Raw genomic sequence first — 17152 nt, 5'->3', positions numbered from 1 at the left:
TTTCAATCTTTATACACGAAGAACATAGTAGAGTTTTTCAGGCATTTTATTAGGACTAGTTTGGAAATCACAGCATGACTGAATTTCTTGAGTTTCCAGAAAATACCATATTTTTACTCTTTTTTTTTTTTCTTTTTCTTTTTTTCCTTACATTGAACATACTCGGACTGTTACCTCTTTCCTCCTTTTTGGCTGAAATCTGCCTGTTAACTTCCTCCAAGTGTCTTCATATTGCTGGGGCCTTTACATAAATCCAATTTATAAAGAGGACTGCTTTGAACTTTGGTAGTATCAACGTGATTATATGAAAATCAAGAGGGAATGGCTCTTCTGCACTCCTAGAGCGCAGCAGACGAAACTAAGACCTCATCTATGCTAGAGGTATGTAACACAAAGGCCCAAAACACACACACAGGGTGCTAAACCACCACGGTAGCAGTTACATGCCAATTAGTAACCCATTAGAAGAGATCTTTGGCAACAGATTTCAGCAGGACCCTAAACCCAGAGCTTCCACCTAAGACCCAGTGACAGCACAGCAAAGAAATAGCAGCCAAGTCATTTTTCTCCGTAGCGCTTTGTAGCATGCAATCGTGAGCTTTCCCAGACAGTTGCTGCACCTCAGTGTGCAGGTGCAGGGCTGAGGACACAGCCGGTGCTCTTGAGTCAAAAAGACAACGAAGTTAAAGACGTGTCAGCAGTCAGAGTGGCACCCAGATGCTGCAAACACCAAGAGCTTTTACAAACCCCAGCCCATGCGAGTTGGGAGCCTCAGCAGATCCAACAAGCACTACCGCAGTCCCGTTTGGATAATCGCTTGCAATCACCACCCCAGATCCCTTGTAGTTCCCTTTGTGAGCGCTGTCAGGCTGTCTTAACTGCCCAACTGCTGCGTTATGTTCAGTTTTCCTATACAAAAGAGAGATTGGTAAAATATATGCAAAATGCGGGAAACAGACGGAACAACTGCAGCAGGTTAGTAACTTTTTGCTAAATATGAAAATGTAGTCCCTTAGGTCACATGAAACTTGTGAAGACAACTTCCATGGAACTGTAAACTTGAACTATAATCCCTTTTTAGTAATACAGCCTAGCAGAAGGGGCAAAATTTCAGGCTAACCTACTTTACGTGCTTTCCCCATCAGAATCTTTGCCCGCTACACTTTGACCACCTCCATCAGATTTTCCAGAATATCCTTCTCTTGTAGAGTACATACGATATTATGACCCAAAGAGTTGTTGCAGTAAGGTTTTGAGTCAGGTGCTCTGCGTGGGATTGACTGTCTTGCATCTTCCACTTAAAAGGGAAATAGTTTTCAAATACTTCGTGGCCAATGTAGACCAGGATTGAGTTCATTCCTGAAAGTAAGCACAGGTCATACTATCAGAAAGAACAGCCATAAGCTTGCTTTGCAGCAAGCAGGCAGAAGTATGCCAGGCTTGTGAAGTGGAGCAGCAATGACGTAACGGCTAATTGTAAAAACTAATCGCTTTGCCACTACCCTCCTCCTATCCTGACTTCCAATACTATTAAGTTTTGATCACTGATCTTACTTGCCCGATGATGCTACATCTGGTACTTTTATATAAAATCTAGGGGGGAGGAGTTGCCCTCTCCAAACATTTATAAAAAAGAAAGACGGATAACCAAGATACTAAATTCAAAATACAACCAAACCAGTACTCCTACAATTTTAGTGACAAGACCTATCACAATTAAATGATTTGTCTTCAAAGAGACCGAGTGCCAACCTATTTGACCAGATGATTATCACAATTACAGGCAAACTGCCATTCCAAGCTCTGCGATTTCTGGAAGGAAATAAAGATACCATTGCCATCATCCCACCCATCTTCCCATTCCCTTAAGGGCACCTCATTCTAAATCTTAGCTCATAATGCCAAGGGAAGTACAGAAAACATGATAGGATAGTATCAGTCCAGAAAGATTTGGACAGAGCAGGTTTTCTGTCTTGATTTTACTGACCTGGGTAGAAAAATGGAGCACCTGACCACAGTCTCTTGACATCCACCAGGTAATATATCAGCAGTAAGAGGATGAAGGCAAAGCAGCTCATGGTTGTCACATACGATATTGACCTATGCACATTTTTAGTAGAGATTGAAAAGGTTATTTAGAGCAGTGTGATATACAGAGAGACTTTAAGAAAGGAAAAACTAGCTCCTAGATAAAATAGTACTAAAACTATACTAATACCATACTAAAAGTGCTATTTTTTTGCTTACCATAAGTTCTTGTTTATGGGGATAAACCCTTCATCTTTAGAACATTTTGTCAAGGCAGCAGAAACAATTCCCTGAAATATTAAGTTGTTGAAGTTTACGTAATGACAGCAATGTGTTTCAGAAATAGAAAGTTTGTGTTGCATTAAAAAAACCCACACCTGTTAAAGAGTTGCCTAATAAAACTATACAAAACAAAGGCAGTATCTGACTTACCATTACTATGCTCCATATGAAGAATCGACTCATAATTTGTTTGTGCTGGTCTTTGTAAAACAAGATAATTTTTCCCGCCTAATACAAAAAGAACATAAAAATCAATTAGTGCCCAGAAATGTAACTTCGTTTACATAGCAGGCCAGATGTATTTTCCACTGGCCACCTGTGTTAGGGTGGAGAACACCAGAAAGGTTTTATATGAATTAACTAAGCAGCTGGAGGATTCAACATGGGTCACCTACGGTTAAGACCTTCAAAACTGGATGCTTAAAATTAGGCTGTCAAATCTCCGCATCTCTTAGCCCCGTTTTCAGAAATGCACAGGCCAGCATCAACCCAATCTTACAATAAGCAAAGAAAGTTTCCAGGTGGCTGTTTTGAGAGCTTATATCCAGCCCTTACAGAAATTGAGAAGAAGGCTTGGAAGTATCTAACGCAAAATTACTGATAGATAATAAATAAAAAAAACAAAACAAACAAACAAACAAACAAATATCCCAAGCTGCCCTTCCACCTACAAGGTACCTTCAAATCTCCTCATTACAACACACAGCCAAGAACAAGGAAAGAGGTACCTGCAATCCCAGAAATGCCATGAAAATGGTATTTATGGTTCCCAGGATGCCTTCAGGATCATACGGCATTTTTGTTTGGTAAAGCACCTTAGAGAGAGAGCAGTTAGTATAGTACATGCAAGCAACCAGCCTCTTTTCTTTTCCACCCCCCTCCTCAGTCCACATGCCATTCCTAAGCCCCTGCTGACCACCGTGTTCAGTGCCAGCCTGCAGCATCACCCTACAAACCAAAAGCTATTTACGCTTGACGAGGGATGCTGATATATATGCTTTTCTCCAAGAAGCAAACGATCAATGTAACCAGCTGCTCCTCCAGTGCAGTTAGGATATTTTCCAAAATCGCCAATGCCACCAGGACCCAGATAGCCCCTAGGACAGAAGGAAGGAGGTTACGGCGCTAAGCATTACTCTGCTCCACCTGAAGCGTAGGTGTCCCACAAGCCCCAAAACACTAGATGTCTTTCCTGGCTGGTGGCATGCAGTGTAACACAGGCCCTACATGACATTTGGCTGGTGATTTGATAACGCTGGATAAGGAGGGGACCAGGCAAAACTGGGAGCCTAAAGCAACACTCCAGCTCAGCCCCAGCTACCCAGCCAGCTGCTCTGCATGCTCTGCAGGTGTTCACCTTCGTGGGAGCAAAGACAGAGGCTGCTATGATATAAAGACAATCATATCTTTCAACACTGACCTCCGGGAGATTTTAAGCCTCTTCTTTAGCTAGAAAGAATGTCACCCATCTCACCCCAGCCATTTTGTACCAAAGTAAAGAAAGGTTTCTCACGTAATAAATGCTTCCCTTGACCCTGCTGGGGTCCTTCACTAAAACTAAGGGCTACAGATGCTGAAACATATTTTCTGCTCAGTAGGAAAAACCAAACCAATGGCCTGTAGAAAGCACTCCGAGTGCAATGTCTTACCTGGGGCAACCTGGTACTGGTAACAAAAAGGTGAGGCAGAGCCAAATTGTTTCTAATGTCAAAATGAAAATCCACTGTGGCCAGTAGGGGAGAATATCCTGCAGAGCAGGACATGGCATCTCCTGCATGAGACAGAGCAAGGAGGAAAGCATTAACTGGCAAGTAAAGACTATGCCGTGGGGGGCATCCTGTATTTCCTTACAGGCTGTTCCCCAGATACAGGAGGGAGCCATTGGCATCGCAACATTGGATTCTACACTGGACCTTTCATCTTAAGAAAGAATATCCAGACACTCGGGAAAAAACAAAAACAAAAGCCTACAGTATTTTTGATCTTGGCAAAAGATATTTTGATTCACGAGCAGAACAAAAAAAATCTTTTTGGAAAAGCAGACTCTAGGAAGGCCACAGAAGGGATACTTTGGGGTATTCATAATCCTTGAGAAAGAGTAGTTGCAGCCCAGCTGGCTCTGTGATTTGGCAACTGGGCCAGTTACGTGGGACGCCCGCTGCAGCAGGCGCACCACCGGCCCCGAGGTCACACCGCGCGACACCTCAGGGAAGACGGCACACGTTTTCCTGTTGTTTCTTCTGCGCGCGCTGAACAGACAAAGCTCTAGGACTATGCTCCAGTATCACTTGCCGTTGAGCCACATAACTCACTGTCACGGTCTCAGCCCCAGCTCCTGTAAAGAGGAGTTCGAGAGCAGCAACCACGAGGTACGCAAATCCCAGTCTCTGGAGCACCCCAGGGATGCGCAGATTATCCCAGGACACTGGAAAAAGCACACAGCGAGAAAGAGAGCAAACGTGGGCACCTCTGTAAACATGAAAGCAAGCTCCTTTGGAGGGAACTGAGACCTAACATACCTGCAGATACGTGAGGCACCCCCCGCTCTGCCACCCCACTTTCCGTAAATGATAACCCTGGGAAAGCCACTACTGCAAGGACACGGAGTAGCAGGCACAGTGGTCAGACAGAATGAGTTGTGGCTTCAGTCTCATACAGGTGGGATGCCTTTTATAAGCGCTGCTTCATTTCAATGTTGATTAAAACCTTACAGAGAGGCAAGGCGCCCTTGTGTTAGCTCATCAGCTGCCTCTGACTTCCAAAGCTATGGGAAATGAAGCAGCGCAGAGCTGAGCAGCTTGTCCTTACAAGCACTTTGCAGGAGACTATTGGACCCTTCGAAGTGATCTGCATGGCAGTGCTGACACTACCTTCTCTCCTAAGCCTAGCCCAGGTAGCAGGAGCAACAAACAGAGAAACACAAGGAACAGAGCAAGTGCCACTCACGTGGTCCAAGGCAGTAATTGGGATTCACAACTATGATTCCCAGTAGGATTAGCAGAAAACTCCTCCAGAGGATCTTCCCGAGCACCTTCTTCTTGGAACTTCCCCACCTCAGCATGGAGCTTAGGGATAGTGATACTGATGTCCCCATGATGAACACAAACCTAGAGAAGACAGCAGTCGGGAAATGGAGCTGACAAATGTCTCGGCTGATGTCTCATTACATACGTGCAAGATGGCAAATAATAATGCTGTGAAATAGAGTATCCTAAATGGGCTCAACAGAAACCTAGGTGCACTGAGTGAAATCAGACAACTTGTTTCCTTGGATTGCTAGGAACTCTCAGATGAGCGTGCCTCATGGAATCTTTTCCATGTCCTTCACTGGTTGGTTGGAGAGAGAAAGTTCGGGAAAGTAATTTCATTTTGGTCTTTTGGCAGCAATATATATGCTATAAAAAAAAAAAAAAAAAAACACTGCTCGGAATTAAGTTACCATCTTCATAGGGGCAAAGTACAAGCTGCAAAGCTGCAATTCAAATTCAGATTTGACCTGGTCCTCCTCTATATCTGGAATACAGAGCTGCTCAACTAGATTAGGCTCACAGACCACCTCAGTCCAACTTCCATCTCCAGAAGTAAGCAGAACCAGTGCGTACTTCAGAAAAGCATGGTAGAGGCAGATGTGATAGCTGTTGCCCCTTAGAACCACTCTCCTTAGCTGTAAAGAGATTAGCTTAGCCAAACTTCCCACTGGTGTTTTAACTATAGATACTCTTATTATCCATATAATCACCAGTCCAGCTTTGAAACTTGCCAGATTAATTGTTTTTAATAAAATAGTGTGGCAGTGGGCTTCACAGGAATACTGCACTCCTGTTGGAAGTGTGGCCCTCTCTCACAGTTCTGCTGCTCTCATGGCCTTTGCATGAGGGGAGAAAGAAGGATACGGGGCAGCCGGAAGCACCCTGCTCTTCTACTAGTTCATAAGGACCATGCTGTCATCTAGAAGGAGTAATTCCCATTAAACGTTTAACACAAATTCACTCCTCCAAATCCCTTGCCCCATGGGTGTGAGGCGCATGCAGTGATCCCCTTGCAACCTTTAGCACAACCATCACTCAGTGCAACAACTGTTCTTCAGGAAGACGTACCATGGAAAAACTAGATCTGCCACTGTTAATCCTACAAAGAAATAAGAAAGAACAGGTTATTCACCTCAAAACTCCCCTAAACGTTAACAACATTATTGTTGAGTTTCCAGAGGAATTGTGGGCTGCCTGCAGATACTGGATAGCGCAAAATCTAAAACAGATCATAAACAGAACTTCTAAACAGCTAATTATCTTGCTTCCCTGCTTTTCTAGTCTTCAAAAACACTGACAGCTGTGTCTCAGCAAGGATTTCAGGGATGGGATCCTTGCTGTTCTCCATTAGGGCAACACAGTGCTCTACCTCTTCAATACTGGCCTGCCAAGCAAAGCTATTATGTTTGTACAGCACTGAGCACTTTAGCTTGACCGTGGTACTAGACCCTGCTACAGGCATTATACAACACAAGAAAGTTAAAGATATGCAAACATGTCACAGATAAAAAAGTTATGCACAGTTTGTAGTTTGAAACCATCCCATGACTGTGCGATAAGAAGGACTGTATAGTGCTTCTCCTACCAGCTGATGGGCCAGACACTCTGCTGATGCAAAGTGGTGCGGCTTCCTGGCCTTCAGTGGAGCCACAGCTTTTAGCACCAGTTGCAGTTCTAACCATATCTAGATATTGGTATTGAATAACCATCTCCACTGTACTTTACCATTCCAACTCTCATGTTTGAAGAACCAGTATTTTCCTCCTCCATAGTTAACGAACACCATAAGGATAAGAGACAGCCTAAAAAGACAACAACAAACACATACGGAAAGTACTCCATATGAATGAAATAGGTATGTAGGAGTGCAGAGTTCACATTTACCCTATTAAAACATTTCTAACCGTAACTCTGGTTTATTTTATTTTTAAAGCAAGATTATGCACCCAGCTTCCAGCTTTGCTTCCCAGGAGGTAGCACTTCAAAGATCATGGGTAGTGGTGAACTAAAGCAAGCTCCTTCACAGAGCATGTTCACCCTTCTCTGCAACTATAATGTTTCCCCAGGTGAGCTCAACTTCAAAGTCTTTCAGAAAATCCAGGAATTAAACCCCTGACTGTCTTCCTACCAAAACAGACCCCCTTGAACTGTCCATCCTCTGCATAAACCTATACGCCATCAAGTCACCTTCACAAAATACAATTCCCCTTGCAAACGCAGCTCTCGGGGAAAGTCTCTGCTCACCCTCGGAACGTGTCCAGGGAACGCAGTCGCTGCCGAGAGACGGTGCTCCACAAATGCTGGGAGGGATCGCTGCTAAGGTAATCTGCTCTGTTCGGGGACCCGAGCTCCTTTGGGTACAAATCAGACACACCAAGGGGAAGTCAGAAGTGGCACCAACTGCCTCGGGAACAGAAGTCAGCAAACTAAGGCTTAGGTTCCTGCAGACTTTTGAGTACTATGTCTGTGCCTGTTCTCTCCACCTTTCTCTTCCTTTTGGTTTCCTGCTTGCTATTTCTCACCTCTTTACAGCTCCACCATATTGCAATTAACTTCCACTTCAGAAAAACGCAGATATTTCGCACTCCGGCTTTGGCCAGAGTTGAACCATCCAGGCCAAATACTTGTTGTCACCCCGACTGCTGCTTTAGAGCAGAGCTGAGCAAATCCAGCTGCTGACTCCCATAAAAAGGAGAGTCCCATCCCCTCCCATCAGCTCTTGCTTGACACATTAAAAAGCAGCAAGAAAAAGGAGGAAACTCCTTTCAAAAGCAGGAGTGGCTTCTTCCTTGTCTAGTTCCCTAAATTGCTCTGCTCAGCTCTGGTGACAGCACAAAGAAGCAGACACTGCTGTGAAATAGCTCCAAACATCACCAAGGAGCTCTCTTCCCAGCTCTTTTGAATGCAGTCAAGTTCTGACCTCCTAAATGTGAATCCCAGGTGGCAATGATCTTGCCATATCACAGTACAAAACGTGGCACATGCAAATGCCAGATTGAGGGCTACTAGAGAGATCTTGACTCAAGCGGAGATACCAGCAAAATTCCTATCATGCCACAAGCAGATACAAAAGCTGGCATTATCTCCCCTCCCCTACACTGCCTGTATCAGAAGTTGATGATATCTTCAGTGAGCTGTGTTTAGTAAGCTGGGGTAAGCTGGATGTTCATGACTTGCGAGAACTCTGCTGGGAATCCATTCAGCTTGCACGGAAACCCAGGCCAGCGCTCTCCGTTGACAAAATATTGCCTATCTGACTTCAGAAAAGATTTGTCAAGGGGAACATGTGCAAGGGGATCAAGACCAGTGATCAAGCCCCAAAATGCCAGCCTCAACGTGCCTCCCTCCAAGGTGGAAATATTACAGCCTACGAATTAAGGATACTGTGGTCACTCACGGAATTAATCATACGATCGGTTTCTCTAGGATTCAATTTCTTGCAAACCCAGTTCCTGACTGGATCAATTCTGAAAATTAGTGACAGTTAAAAAACAACAACAACAACAACAAAACAGTACCTTATAGCCAATTTTATCTTCATAGCAATGATTTAGCAGTGTATATCAAAAGCTGAGACAGCCCCTATTTGTATATTTCCTGGGGATGTGTATATCCCCAGGTCATATACACAATATGGTACCTGCAAGCTCCGCTAAGTTCAGTTCTGTTACTACTCTGCCTTACGTTACAAGCTCAAGTTTGGGAGCTTTATTCTCAGGTTGTTTATAGGCAAGGATAACCCACCTCACTGAGTGCCCAGGATGGAAGCCTGCTTATGTTAAATATGCTTTAAGTCCCACTGACCTCTAGTGCCGATTCAGGGCTAGGCCCACCAACATATCATGGCAAGCCAAGGCAGCGTGGTGAGCTTACAGTGGATGTCAGCTGCTGTGAAATAAGTGCTCTGAGCAGCAGCTTATGTGGCTATAAAATACCCCCCAGGAGATATTGCATTACTCTGCTTTTATTCTCACAGCTTGACCTGTGCACAGCAACCTGATAATGGCAGCTGACCTGCAAGCAGAGCTCCAGCAGGACTCCGGAGCACTTCCACGCTACAAGTGCTTCTAAACTAGCTGCCCCATTTCCCGTGTGCCCGTTTCAGGTGTTGCAGCGCTACTCACTTACTTCATGAGAAGGCGTCCAACAATCACGAGAGCAAGGATCCCCATGTAAACCAGGAATGCAAAGAGAATAGCTAGATGATAGAGAGAAGACAGCACCTCTGTATCTGATTTCGATACCTGGGTCTGGCCACATGGGATACGAGTACAGCAGCCAACCCAGCCCACCAATCATCACACCACCTTCTCCCTACAATACGTATCTGCAGCCTGAGTCCCGGAGAAAATAAAAGAGAAAAAGAGACTAGTTTCGAAGTGCAATTCAGCATTAGCAAGGTAAAATAAACTTGCACCACAAGGCAATGGCAAAGAAAGAGCAGATGTGCCACATGTTCTGAAGAACTGGACTCCTTCCAGAAACATAGCCACTGATTTTTCTGGATTATCCCCTACTCCAAAGAAGCTGTGCTGTGCAGCACCTCCAGTGAGAGTCCTGAACCTGGTCGGAGCCTCAGGGCAGGGTTGTGAGACATAAGGAAGTAACAAGGTGAGAGAGAAGAGAAGCAGGCCCATGACACATCTTCAGCACAGCACAACTGGCCACAAGGGCTTTTATTAAGTCGATTTTGCCAGGAGACATGCCAGTTGCAGAATGAGAGGGGAAAACAGAGCATTACATACGGAGGTAGCTGTTGATAGGGTCTTCATTGATGATTAGGTCACAAGAAACAGTTTGGGTGCTTCTGCTCATGGTCTTTACCTCAAGGGAATAATTGCCAGCTTCTCCAAAATGATAATAAATCCTGCAAAGGATAAAGGAAACAAAAGTTGCTGAGCTATCATGGCTATGCACAGGTACCATGGTAGCATTCGGGGACTCTAAGGAAAGGTGAATTGAGAACTTGGCCTGGAAGAGCCATACAGCAAAAAGCTTCCTGGGCCCACCTTTGCCAGGGTCACCCTGCCCAAGCCCAGCCTGCAGGCTGTTTGCCCACACTCCCTTCTGCATCAGCCACCTGCTTGAACTGCAACCTCTTTGCTAGAGAAACTAGGGATTGGTGCACGCCAGCACGGCATGGACCACCCTGTCTCTTGCTTGCACCTAGAACCTTTTGATGCAATGGTAACAACAGCCTAAATCCTAGGTGCACAGCTGGAGGAGGAAAATATATAGGTACAGATATACAGATAAAGAAATATATACATATATATATACATATACATATAGCAGGCAGCTCTGCTAGTGTTACCCGGGGATGAGTCACATACTTGCAGAGCTCTCTGTCATCAGAAAAGCCATCGAGCAGCAGGCTGAGCGGATGCTGCGTATCCACGGCCACAGCCACCCTGCTTGCTTTTCCTGAGCTGCCGTTGCTCGCCGGGATGAAGGCCAGAAACTGATAGGCGCACTAGGAAAGAAGAAATGCAAGTAAGGGCCCGGAAACAGAACGGGGATCACCTGCCACCACCAGAGGGTCCTGCTTAGCAAACAGTGCAAATAATAAAAAGGGAAGCCTTCTGCAAGGGTGGGGGGGTGGAAAGCAGACCTGGTGGCAAGCAGCGGAGACGGCGGAGAGTCGCAGGCCCTGGGCAGGTAGCGCATTGTGGACCAGCAGCAGCGCCTGGTCCAGGCGGTGGGGCAGTGGGGCAGCGGGGGGCATGGTGGCCAGCAGCCCTTCGCCACCGTGCGCCTGCGGGGGGCCCGGCGCCGCCAGCAGCGCCGCCACCAACGCCGCCATGGCACCGTGCTCCGCCCCGGGGCGGCCCCACTGCCTCTGCTCCCGCCCAGGAAGCTGCGTCCCCGGCTCCACCAGCTCCACAGGCTGCTGCTCAGGAGCCCTCTGCTCTGGAGCTCACTGCTCGGAAGGCCGCTGCTCCAGGCCCCGCTGCTCCGGGCCCCACTGCTCTGGGGTCCCACTGCTCTGAGACCCACTGATCTGAGGCCCACTGCTCTGGGGCCCAGTGCTCAGGGCCCCACTGCTCTGAGGCCCGCTGCTCGGGAGCCTGTGGGTGGGTCTCGAGGCAGCTGCCAGGCCCCTGAGCTGCCCTTTGTGGTGGGGAGCACCTCATCTCTGTGGGCTACAGGCCCTGGCACCACCTGGAGACGGAAAGCCCCGCGGACCACTGCGCCCAGGCTTCTCCTGCTGATGCCAGTGGCCTGCCTGTCTTTCCCATGGCATGTAGGAGGCCGGGCCATGGCAAAGAAATCACCCCTCATTCAAAGAGAGTCTCCTCAAAGGGAGGTCCTTGCAGCCTTGCTGGTGCTGCTCTCCGTGACTGTCCTCCTCTATCTCTACCTCCACAATTTTTACGGTGCTTCTGGACGCGCCAATACAGACCCCAGCCTCTGCCCTTTTGGGTACTTCAGGTTAGGCCCAGTGAAGAATTGCTCCCCATGGCTGTCCTGTGAAGCCATAAAGAAAGAAGTAAGGAAACTCAAATGCATTGGTGAGGGAGCTGTGAAAAAGGTGAGTTTGCTTTTCCTTTCAATCTCCACCCCGTGGAAAAACTGGAGAGTGTAACAACTTGTAAGGTTTGCTGGCTGATTAAAGCCTATACCGCTGTTACAGTCTCCACAGCAGCTAGTTGCTGTAGACATCCAGAGGACTATGGCTACTGGTTGGGTACACCAAAGAGTATGAGAGTGTGTCCTGGGGTTAGCTGTTACCTCACTTGCACCCAGTGGCGTCCAGCCATGCAAGCAAAATCACTGAGATGGGTGAAGTGCTTGTTGGGGGGGGGCGATGCAATCATGGCAGATAAAGACAGGTTGATACAAACCGGGTGGGATGAAGTCCTTTGATCACTTAATTTGTCAGTGTTGCCCATTCCAATGGAAAACTTTAGAAATTGTGATGTCCTGTGTGCTGTAATTACGACATCACTAAGGCTGTCACAGGTATGTGGGCCTACCGAAAGGCTTCATGCTGTCCTAACACTGTCATGTGTTAACATAGGACTGTGCACGGTAACTCTAATTGGAGAAGGCTCCAGACATACCTATGTGTCTCTTGCATGTTCTCAGGTCTTTCTTTCGGAGTGGAAGGAAAACAAAGTGGTCCTTTCACAACTCACCAACCCAGAGCTGCAGGAGGACTTTCTCTATGGACTGAAGATGCTGAAAGCACTGCAGAGTAAATATGTTGTCCGGCTTCTTGGCTACTGTGAGCAGCAGTTCACAATCCTCACAGAGTACCATCCTCTAGGCTCCCTGAAGGGCCTGAACGAAACTCTGCACATGCCCAAGTACAAAGGCTTGAACACCTGGCATCGGAGGTTCATGCTTGCTATAGACTATGTGAGCATCATTCATTTTCTGCACAGCAGTCCCTTGGGCACCTTTGTAATGTGCGACTCCAATGACCTGGACAAGGTGCTCTCGCAGTATCTCCTCACAAGTGACTTTCACATCCTGGTGAATGATTTGGACGCTCTGCCGCTTGTGAACAGGAGTGCCGGCATCCTGGTGAAGTGTGGCCATCGGAAGATCCAGGGGGAGTTTGTAGCACCTGAACAGCGTTGGCCCCATGGAGAAGAGGTGCCATTTGATGATGACCTCATGCCCCCCTATGATGAGAAAACAGACATATGGAAAATCCCTAAGGTCACCAATTTTTTCTTGGGCCATGTAGAAGGGAGTGACATTGTGCGACTGCATTTGTTTGACATCCATGCAGCATGTAAGAAGAAGGAGCCAGCTGAAAGGCCTTCTGCCCAAGAGGTCTTAGATACCTACAGGAAAGTTTTGACTCTGCTTATTCAGGAGGCTGCCATGCCTGGCACTAAGGAAATGTTGTAGTAAATCATGGGACATACACTGGACTGAAGTTGGTGTCCTTTCTATTTATTTAGCTTGCCTGAAGACTATACTAGAGCAAAATCTCTATTCCCACAAACTGGAAGGATAAGAACCAGCAAACTTGTAGTTTTATCTTTTGATCAAAAAAAATTCCACCCAACTTCGGGAGTTGTGTGAGTTTTCCATTGGCACGTTTTATCTACCATTGGAAGAGGAGGAGGAGGAAGAGAAATGAAGTGTGGGTGTGCTGGGAAGAATGTTTTCCTCAAAACCCAGAAATTTTCTTTTAAAAGTTATGTAAACATTTTTTTTCTTAGAAAAAGTCCATTTTTATTGGGAACTTGAAAGCAAAAAGCAACATTGGCCCACTTGAAGTGACTGGCAGAGGACTGGAGAGCAGATTGACCCAAGCCATACGGAGTGCCCCTGATTTCAGCAGCTGCCCTCTCAAAAAGAAGGTCTGTGTCATATCACCTAACCACACAGTCCTCACTCACCTCCCCAGGCAGACAAAGCAGAAGTCAGTCAGAAAGGAGTATTTCAGGTCGCCTCAGATTTTGGTGAGCAGTGACTCCCCGGGACTAGGTCTTTGAAAGACCTAAGGGCCTGCCTGAGAAAACTTTCATGCTGATCTTGACTAGAGTGGTAATTTGTAAGCAGAGAAGAAGTACACTGTTCTTTCTGCTGAGGATTTTGTGCTGGTGTTGCCCTTCATCCAGAAAAGTCACATTAAGACTGAGAATGTGCTGCCAATTTTTATATACTACGTTCAAATGCATGCGTATTCTATTGCTACTAAAATTTTATTACAAATGGGAAAGCTTTCCTGCAAATGACTAAATATATACTTGATTCCATAGCACACCAGCAGGAATGCTTTAAAAGTTGCTCATTATAGCTTTCCTTTCCTGCAACCATTTTATTTTCTTAAATTAGCTGATTTTGCCATTGCCGAGTTGTGTGGTCCTAACTAGCAGACCTCTTCCTAGCAGCCCTTCTGCTCAGGTTTTCAGGAAGCAAGGCCAGAAGTCAGGGTCTCAAAAGAGACTAGTGATTTGGGATGCTTCATGTTTGATTGGACTTTGACTCCAACCACCTTAAAGAATCTTGATGAAATGTACTTTGTTTGCCCCAATTATTAATAGGGTTAATCAGAGTTCTGCCATTCCAGCATGAATCCAAGCTGTGTAACAGCTACAAAAGTACTTGATTATAGCTCCTCAAAGGCAGGGATCAAGCTTTGAAGGCTAAGAGTCAGATTCTTTGCACGTACCCCCAGCAGCATCTTATGACATCTTGTTAGCCATTATGTATATTTGAAAGAAATATCAGCATCTGGTGGCTGTGAAGTACGCAAAGCATTTGCCTTTTATGAGAGTAGCAAGGACAAAAAGACCCTACCAAGCTTCTTAAGCTGGTTGCTTGGTTAGGACAAGCTTCTGCTTGGATTCTTGCTCGGTTGTGTACTATTGCCCCTTGCAAGCATCCATATCAATTTCACAAAGCAAAGAATAAATGGGGACATACTATGTTTCTGAGCAATTGTCTTGCGTTGGAGATGTCTCTGTTCCCAGGCGAAATAGATACAAATTAAAAAGATGATGTTTCATTAAACATTCACCTTAAGCTTTGGATCCTCTGTGTGCCTCTTCCCTTTTTCTTCCTGTTTCACTTGTGTTTTGCCCAGTCTTGTATTTCAACAGTGAATATATTACAGTTGTTCTGGACAGAGCATTATGGAGCTTGAAAAAAAAAAATCCTTTTTTGTTGGTTGTTCCAGTCTATGTGGGAACACTAGATGGCAGCATTAAAATCAGTTCATCTTTAGTTACTAGCAGTTATGCACTCTCTTGTGACTAAACATAGCCAGGAACTGGCCTTGGAGCCAGTACTTTGTGTTGTGTTTGCAGTAGGAAGTCTGTCATAGAATCATAGAATCAGTAAGGTTGGAAGGGACCTCTGGAGATCATCTAGTCCAAACTCCCTGCTCAGTAGGGTCACCTACAGCATGTTAGATAGGGTTGCATCCAGGCGGGCCTTGAATATCTCTGGAGAAGGAGACTCTACAACCTCTCTGGGCAACCTGTTCCAGTGCTCTGTCACTCCCACAGTGAAGAAATTCCCCCTCTCGTTCAGGCAGAACTTCCTGTGGTTCAGTTTTTGCCCATTGCCTCTAGTCCTTTCACATGGGACAACTGAAAACAGCTTAGCCCCATCCCCTTGACACCTTCCCTCAGGTACTTATACACATTGATAAGATCCCCCCTCAGTTTTGTCTTCCCCAGGCTGAACAGGCCCAGCTTTCACAGCCATTCCTCATAGGGCAGATGCTCCAGCCCTCTGATCATTTTCGTAGCCCTACGCTGGACATCTCTCCAGTACCTCCATGTCTCTTTTGTACTGGGGAGCCCAGAACTGGACGCAGGACTCGAGATGAGGCCTCACCAGGGCTGAGCAGAGCGGTAGGATCTCCTCTCTCGACCTGCTGGCAACACCCTTCCTAATGCAACCCAGGATACCATTGGCTTTCTTGGCCACAAGGGCACATTGGTGGCTTATGCTCAACTTGTCCACCAGCACTCCCAGGTCCTTCTCTGTAGAGCTGCTTTCCAGCAAGTCAGCCCCCAGCTTGTACTGGTGTCTAGGGTTATTTTTCCTAGATGCAGGACTCTGCACTTGCCCTTGTTGAACCTCATGAGGTTCCTCTCTGCCCAACTCTCCAGCCTGTCCAGGTCTCTCTGAATGGCAGCACAGCCCTCTGGTGTATCAGCCACTCCTCCCAGCTTGCTATCATCTGCAGACTTGCTGAGGAGGCACTCTGTCCCCTCATCTGGGTCGTTGATGAAAAAGTTGAACAGGATGGGGCCCAGTACTGAGTCATGGGGGACTCCACTAGCCACAGGCCTCCAGCTAGACTCCACTGACAACAACCCTCTGAGCTGTGCCTTTCAGCCAGTTCTCAATCCTCCTCACTGTCCACTCATCTAACCCACACTTCCTGAGCTTGCCTAGAAGGAGGTTATGGGAGATAGCGTCAAAAGCCTTGCTGAAGTCAAGGTACACAACGTCCACTGCTCTCCCCTCATCTACCCAGCCAGTCATTCCATCAGAGAAGGCTATCAGATTGGTTCAGCAGGATTTCCGCTTGGTGAATCCATGCTGACTACTCCTGATCACCTTCTTTTCCTCCATATGTCTGGAGATGACATGCAGGAGGAGGTGTTCCATCCCCTTTCCAGGGATGGAGGTGAGGCTGATTGGCATGTAGTTGCCTGGGTCCTCCTTCTTGCCCTTCTTGAAGACTGCAGTGACATTGGCTTTTTTCCCATCCTCAGGTGCCTCTCCAGTTCTCCATGACTTTTCAAAGATGATGGAAAGTGGCCTGGCAACAACATCCGCCAGCTCCCTCAGTACCTGTGGGTGCATCCCATCCGGGCCCATGGATCTGTGGATGTCTAGCCTGCCCAGAAGGTCTCTAATCCTATCCTCCTCAACCAAAGGAAAGTCTTCCCTTCTCCAGACTTTCTCCCTCATGTCCAGGCTATGGGATTCATGAGGGCTGCCCTTAGCAGTGAAGTCTGAAGCAAAGAAGGCATTCAGTAATTCTGCCTTCTCTGTACCCTTGTCACCAGGGTAACAAAGCAGATGTAAGGGCTGTCAGAAGAGCGACTCAGGCCAGATGAAGGGACCACCACCTATGACTTGTTCATGGTAGTCATGTATTTTACCTTCCTTTTTAATCTTAACCTGGTCCAACCTCAAACAAGTATCAATCAGTGTCATCACCTTCCAGCCTTTCAGTAAAGTCAGAAGAGTTTGCAAGCTCCCCTTCTATTTCCCTACATCTTAACATTGTCCTTCCCTCGTTTCCAGTTCTTTTCTCCAACAGCTGTTTCCCCAAATTGGAGCATAGGCAAAATACCTTCATGGAGCAGGAAAAAAGAGAGGCA

The 17152-nt window shown here is 46.5% G+C and overlaps 2 protein-coding genes across 5 annotated transcripts; one reads left to right on the top strand and one right to left on the bottom strand.

Annotated features, from left to right (window-relative positions):
• Window positions 1–28: 28 nt before the first annotated feature.
• Window positions 29–11153, bottom strand: HGSNAT (heparan-alpha-glucosaminide N-acetyltransferase). 3 transcript variants are annotated; one of them, XM_062574451.1, is made up of 17 exons: window positions 10951–11153; window positions 10673–10812; window positions 10085–10206; window positions 9468–9537; window positions 8737–8806; window positions 7584–7690; window positions 7065–7141; window positions 6408–6438; window positions 5257–5417; window positions 4623–4735; window positions 3960–4081; window positions 3281–3407; window positions 3039–3125; window positions 2461–2538; window positions 2248–2318; window positions 1988–2100; window positions 29–1359 (listed from the first exon to the last, which is right to left on the bottom strand). In XM_062574451.1, the coding sequence occupies exons 1-17, from the start codon at window positions 11140–11142 to the stop codon at window positions 1178–1180; spliced, it is 1863 nt and encodes a 620-aa protein (XP_062430435.1). In that variant the 5' UTR covers window positions 11143–11153; the 3' UTR covers window positions 29–1177. The 3 variants fall into 3 exon arrangements, with proteins under 3 accessions (XP_062430435.1, XP_062430436.1, XP_062430437.1); XM_062574452.1 differs by having other exon boundaries at window positions 29–909; XM_062574453.1 differs by lacking the exons at window positions 3281–3407; window positions 3960–4081.
• A 118-nt stretch (window positions 11154–11271) lies between these two features.
• POMK (protein O-mannose kinase) lies at window positions 11272–16575 on the top strand. 2 transcript variants are annotated; one of them, XR_009958378.1, is made up of 3 exons: window positions 11272–11871; window positions 12429–13660; window positions 16538–16575. XR_009958378.1 is itself a non-coding variant. In XM_062575216.1 (2 exons), exons 1-2 carry the CDS (start codon window positions 11551–11553, stop codon window positions 13200–13202), a joined length of 1095 nt encoding a protein of 364 aa, XP_062431200.1. In that variant the 5' UTR covers window positions 11272–11550; the 3' UTR covers window positions 13203–14834. The 2 variants fall into 2 exon arrangements, 1 of the variants encoding a protein (XP_062431200.1); XM_062575216.1 differs by lacking the exon at window positions 16538–16575 and having other exon boundaries at window positions 12429–14834.
• The last annotated feature ends 577 nt before the right edge of the window (window positions 16576–17152 follow it).

Source organism: Rhea pennata, chromosome 4 (genome assembly GCF_028389875.1).
Source record: "Rhea pennata isolate bPtePen1 chromosome 4, bPtePen1.pri, whole genome shotgun sequence".
NCBI classification, from domain to species: domain Eukaryota; kingdom Metazoa; phylum Chordata; class Aves; order Rheiformes; family Rheidae; genus Rhea; species Rhea pennata.
This window is presented reverse-complemented; position numbering and strand designations above follow the sequence as displayed.

Bases quoted from the DNA above. Each gene is read 5' to 3' on its own strand.
- HGSNAT (XM_062574451.1), bottom strand. From the start codon at position 11,142: ATGGCGGCGTTGGTGGCGGCGCTGCTGGCGGCGCCGGGCCCCCCGCAG. The intron at 2,101-2,247 runs GTAAGCAAAAAA...AAATGTGCATAG, and splicing joins CCCATAAACAAGAACTTATG to GTCAATATCGTATGTGACAA. The intron at 1,360-1,987 runs GTCAGTAAAATC...GCTTACTTTCAG, and splicing joins TGCTCCATTTTTCTACCCAG to GAATGAACTCAATCCTGGTC.
- POMK (XM_062575216.1), top strand. From the start codon at position 11,551: ATGCCAGTGGCCTGCCTGTCTTTCCCATGGCATGTAGGAGGCCGGGCC. The intron at 11,872-12,428 runs GTGAGTTTGCTT...GCATGTTCTCAG, and splicing joins GTGAGGGAGCTGTGAAAAAG to GTCTTTCTTTCGGAGTGGAA.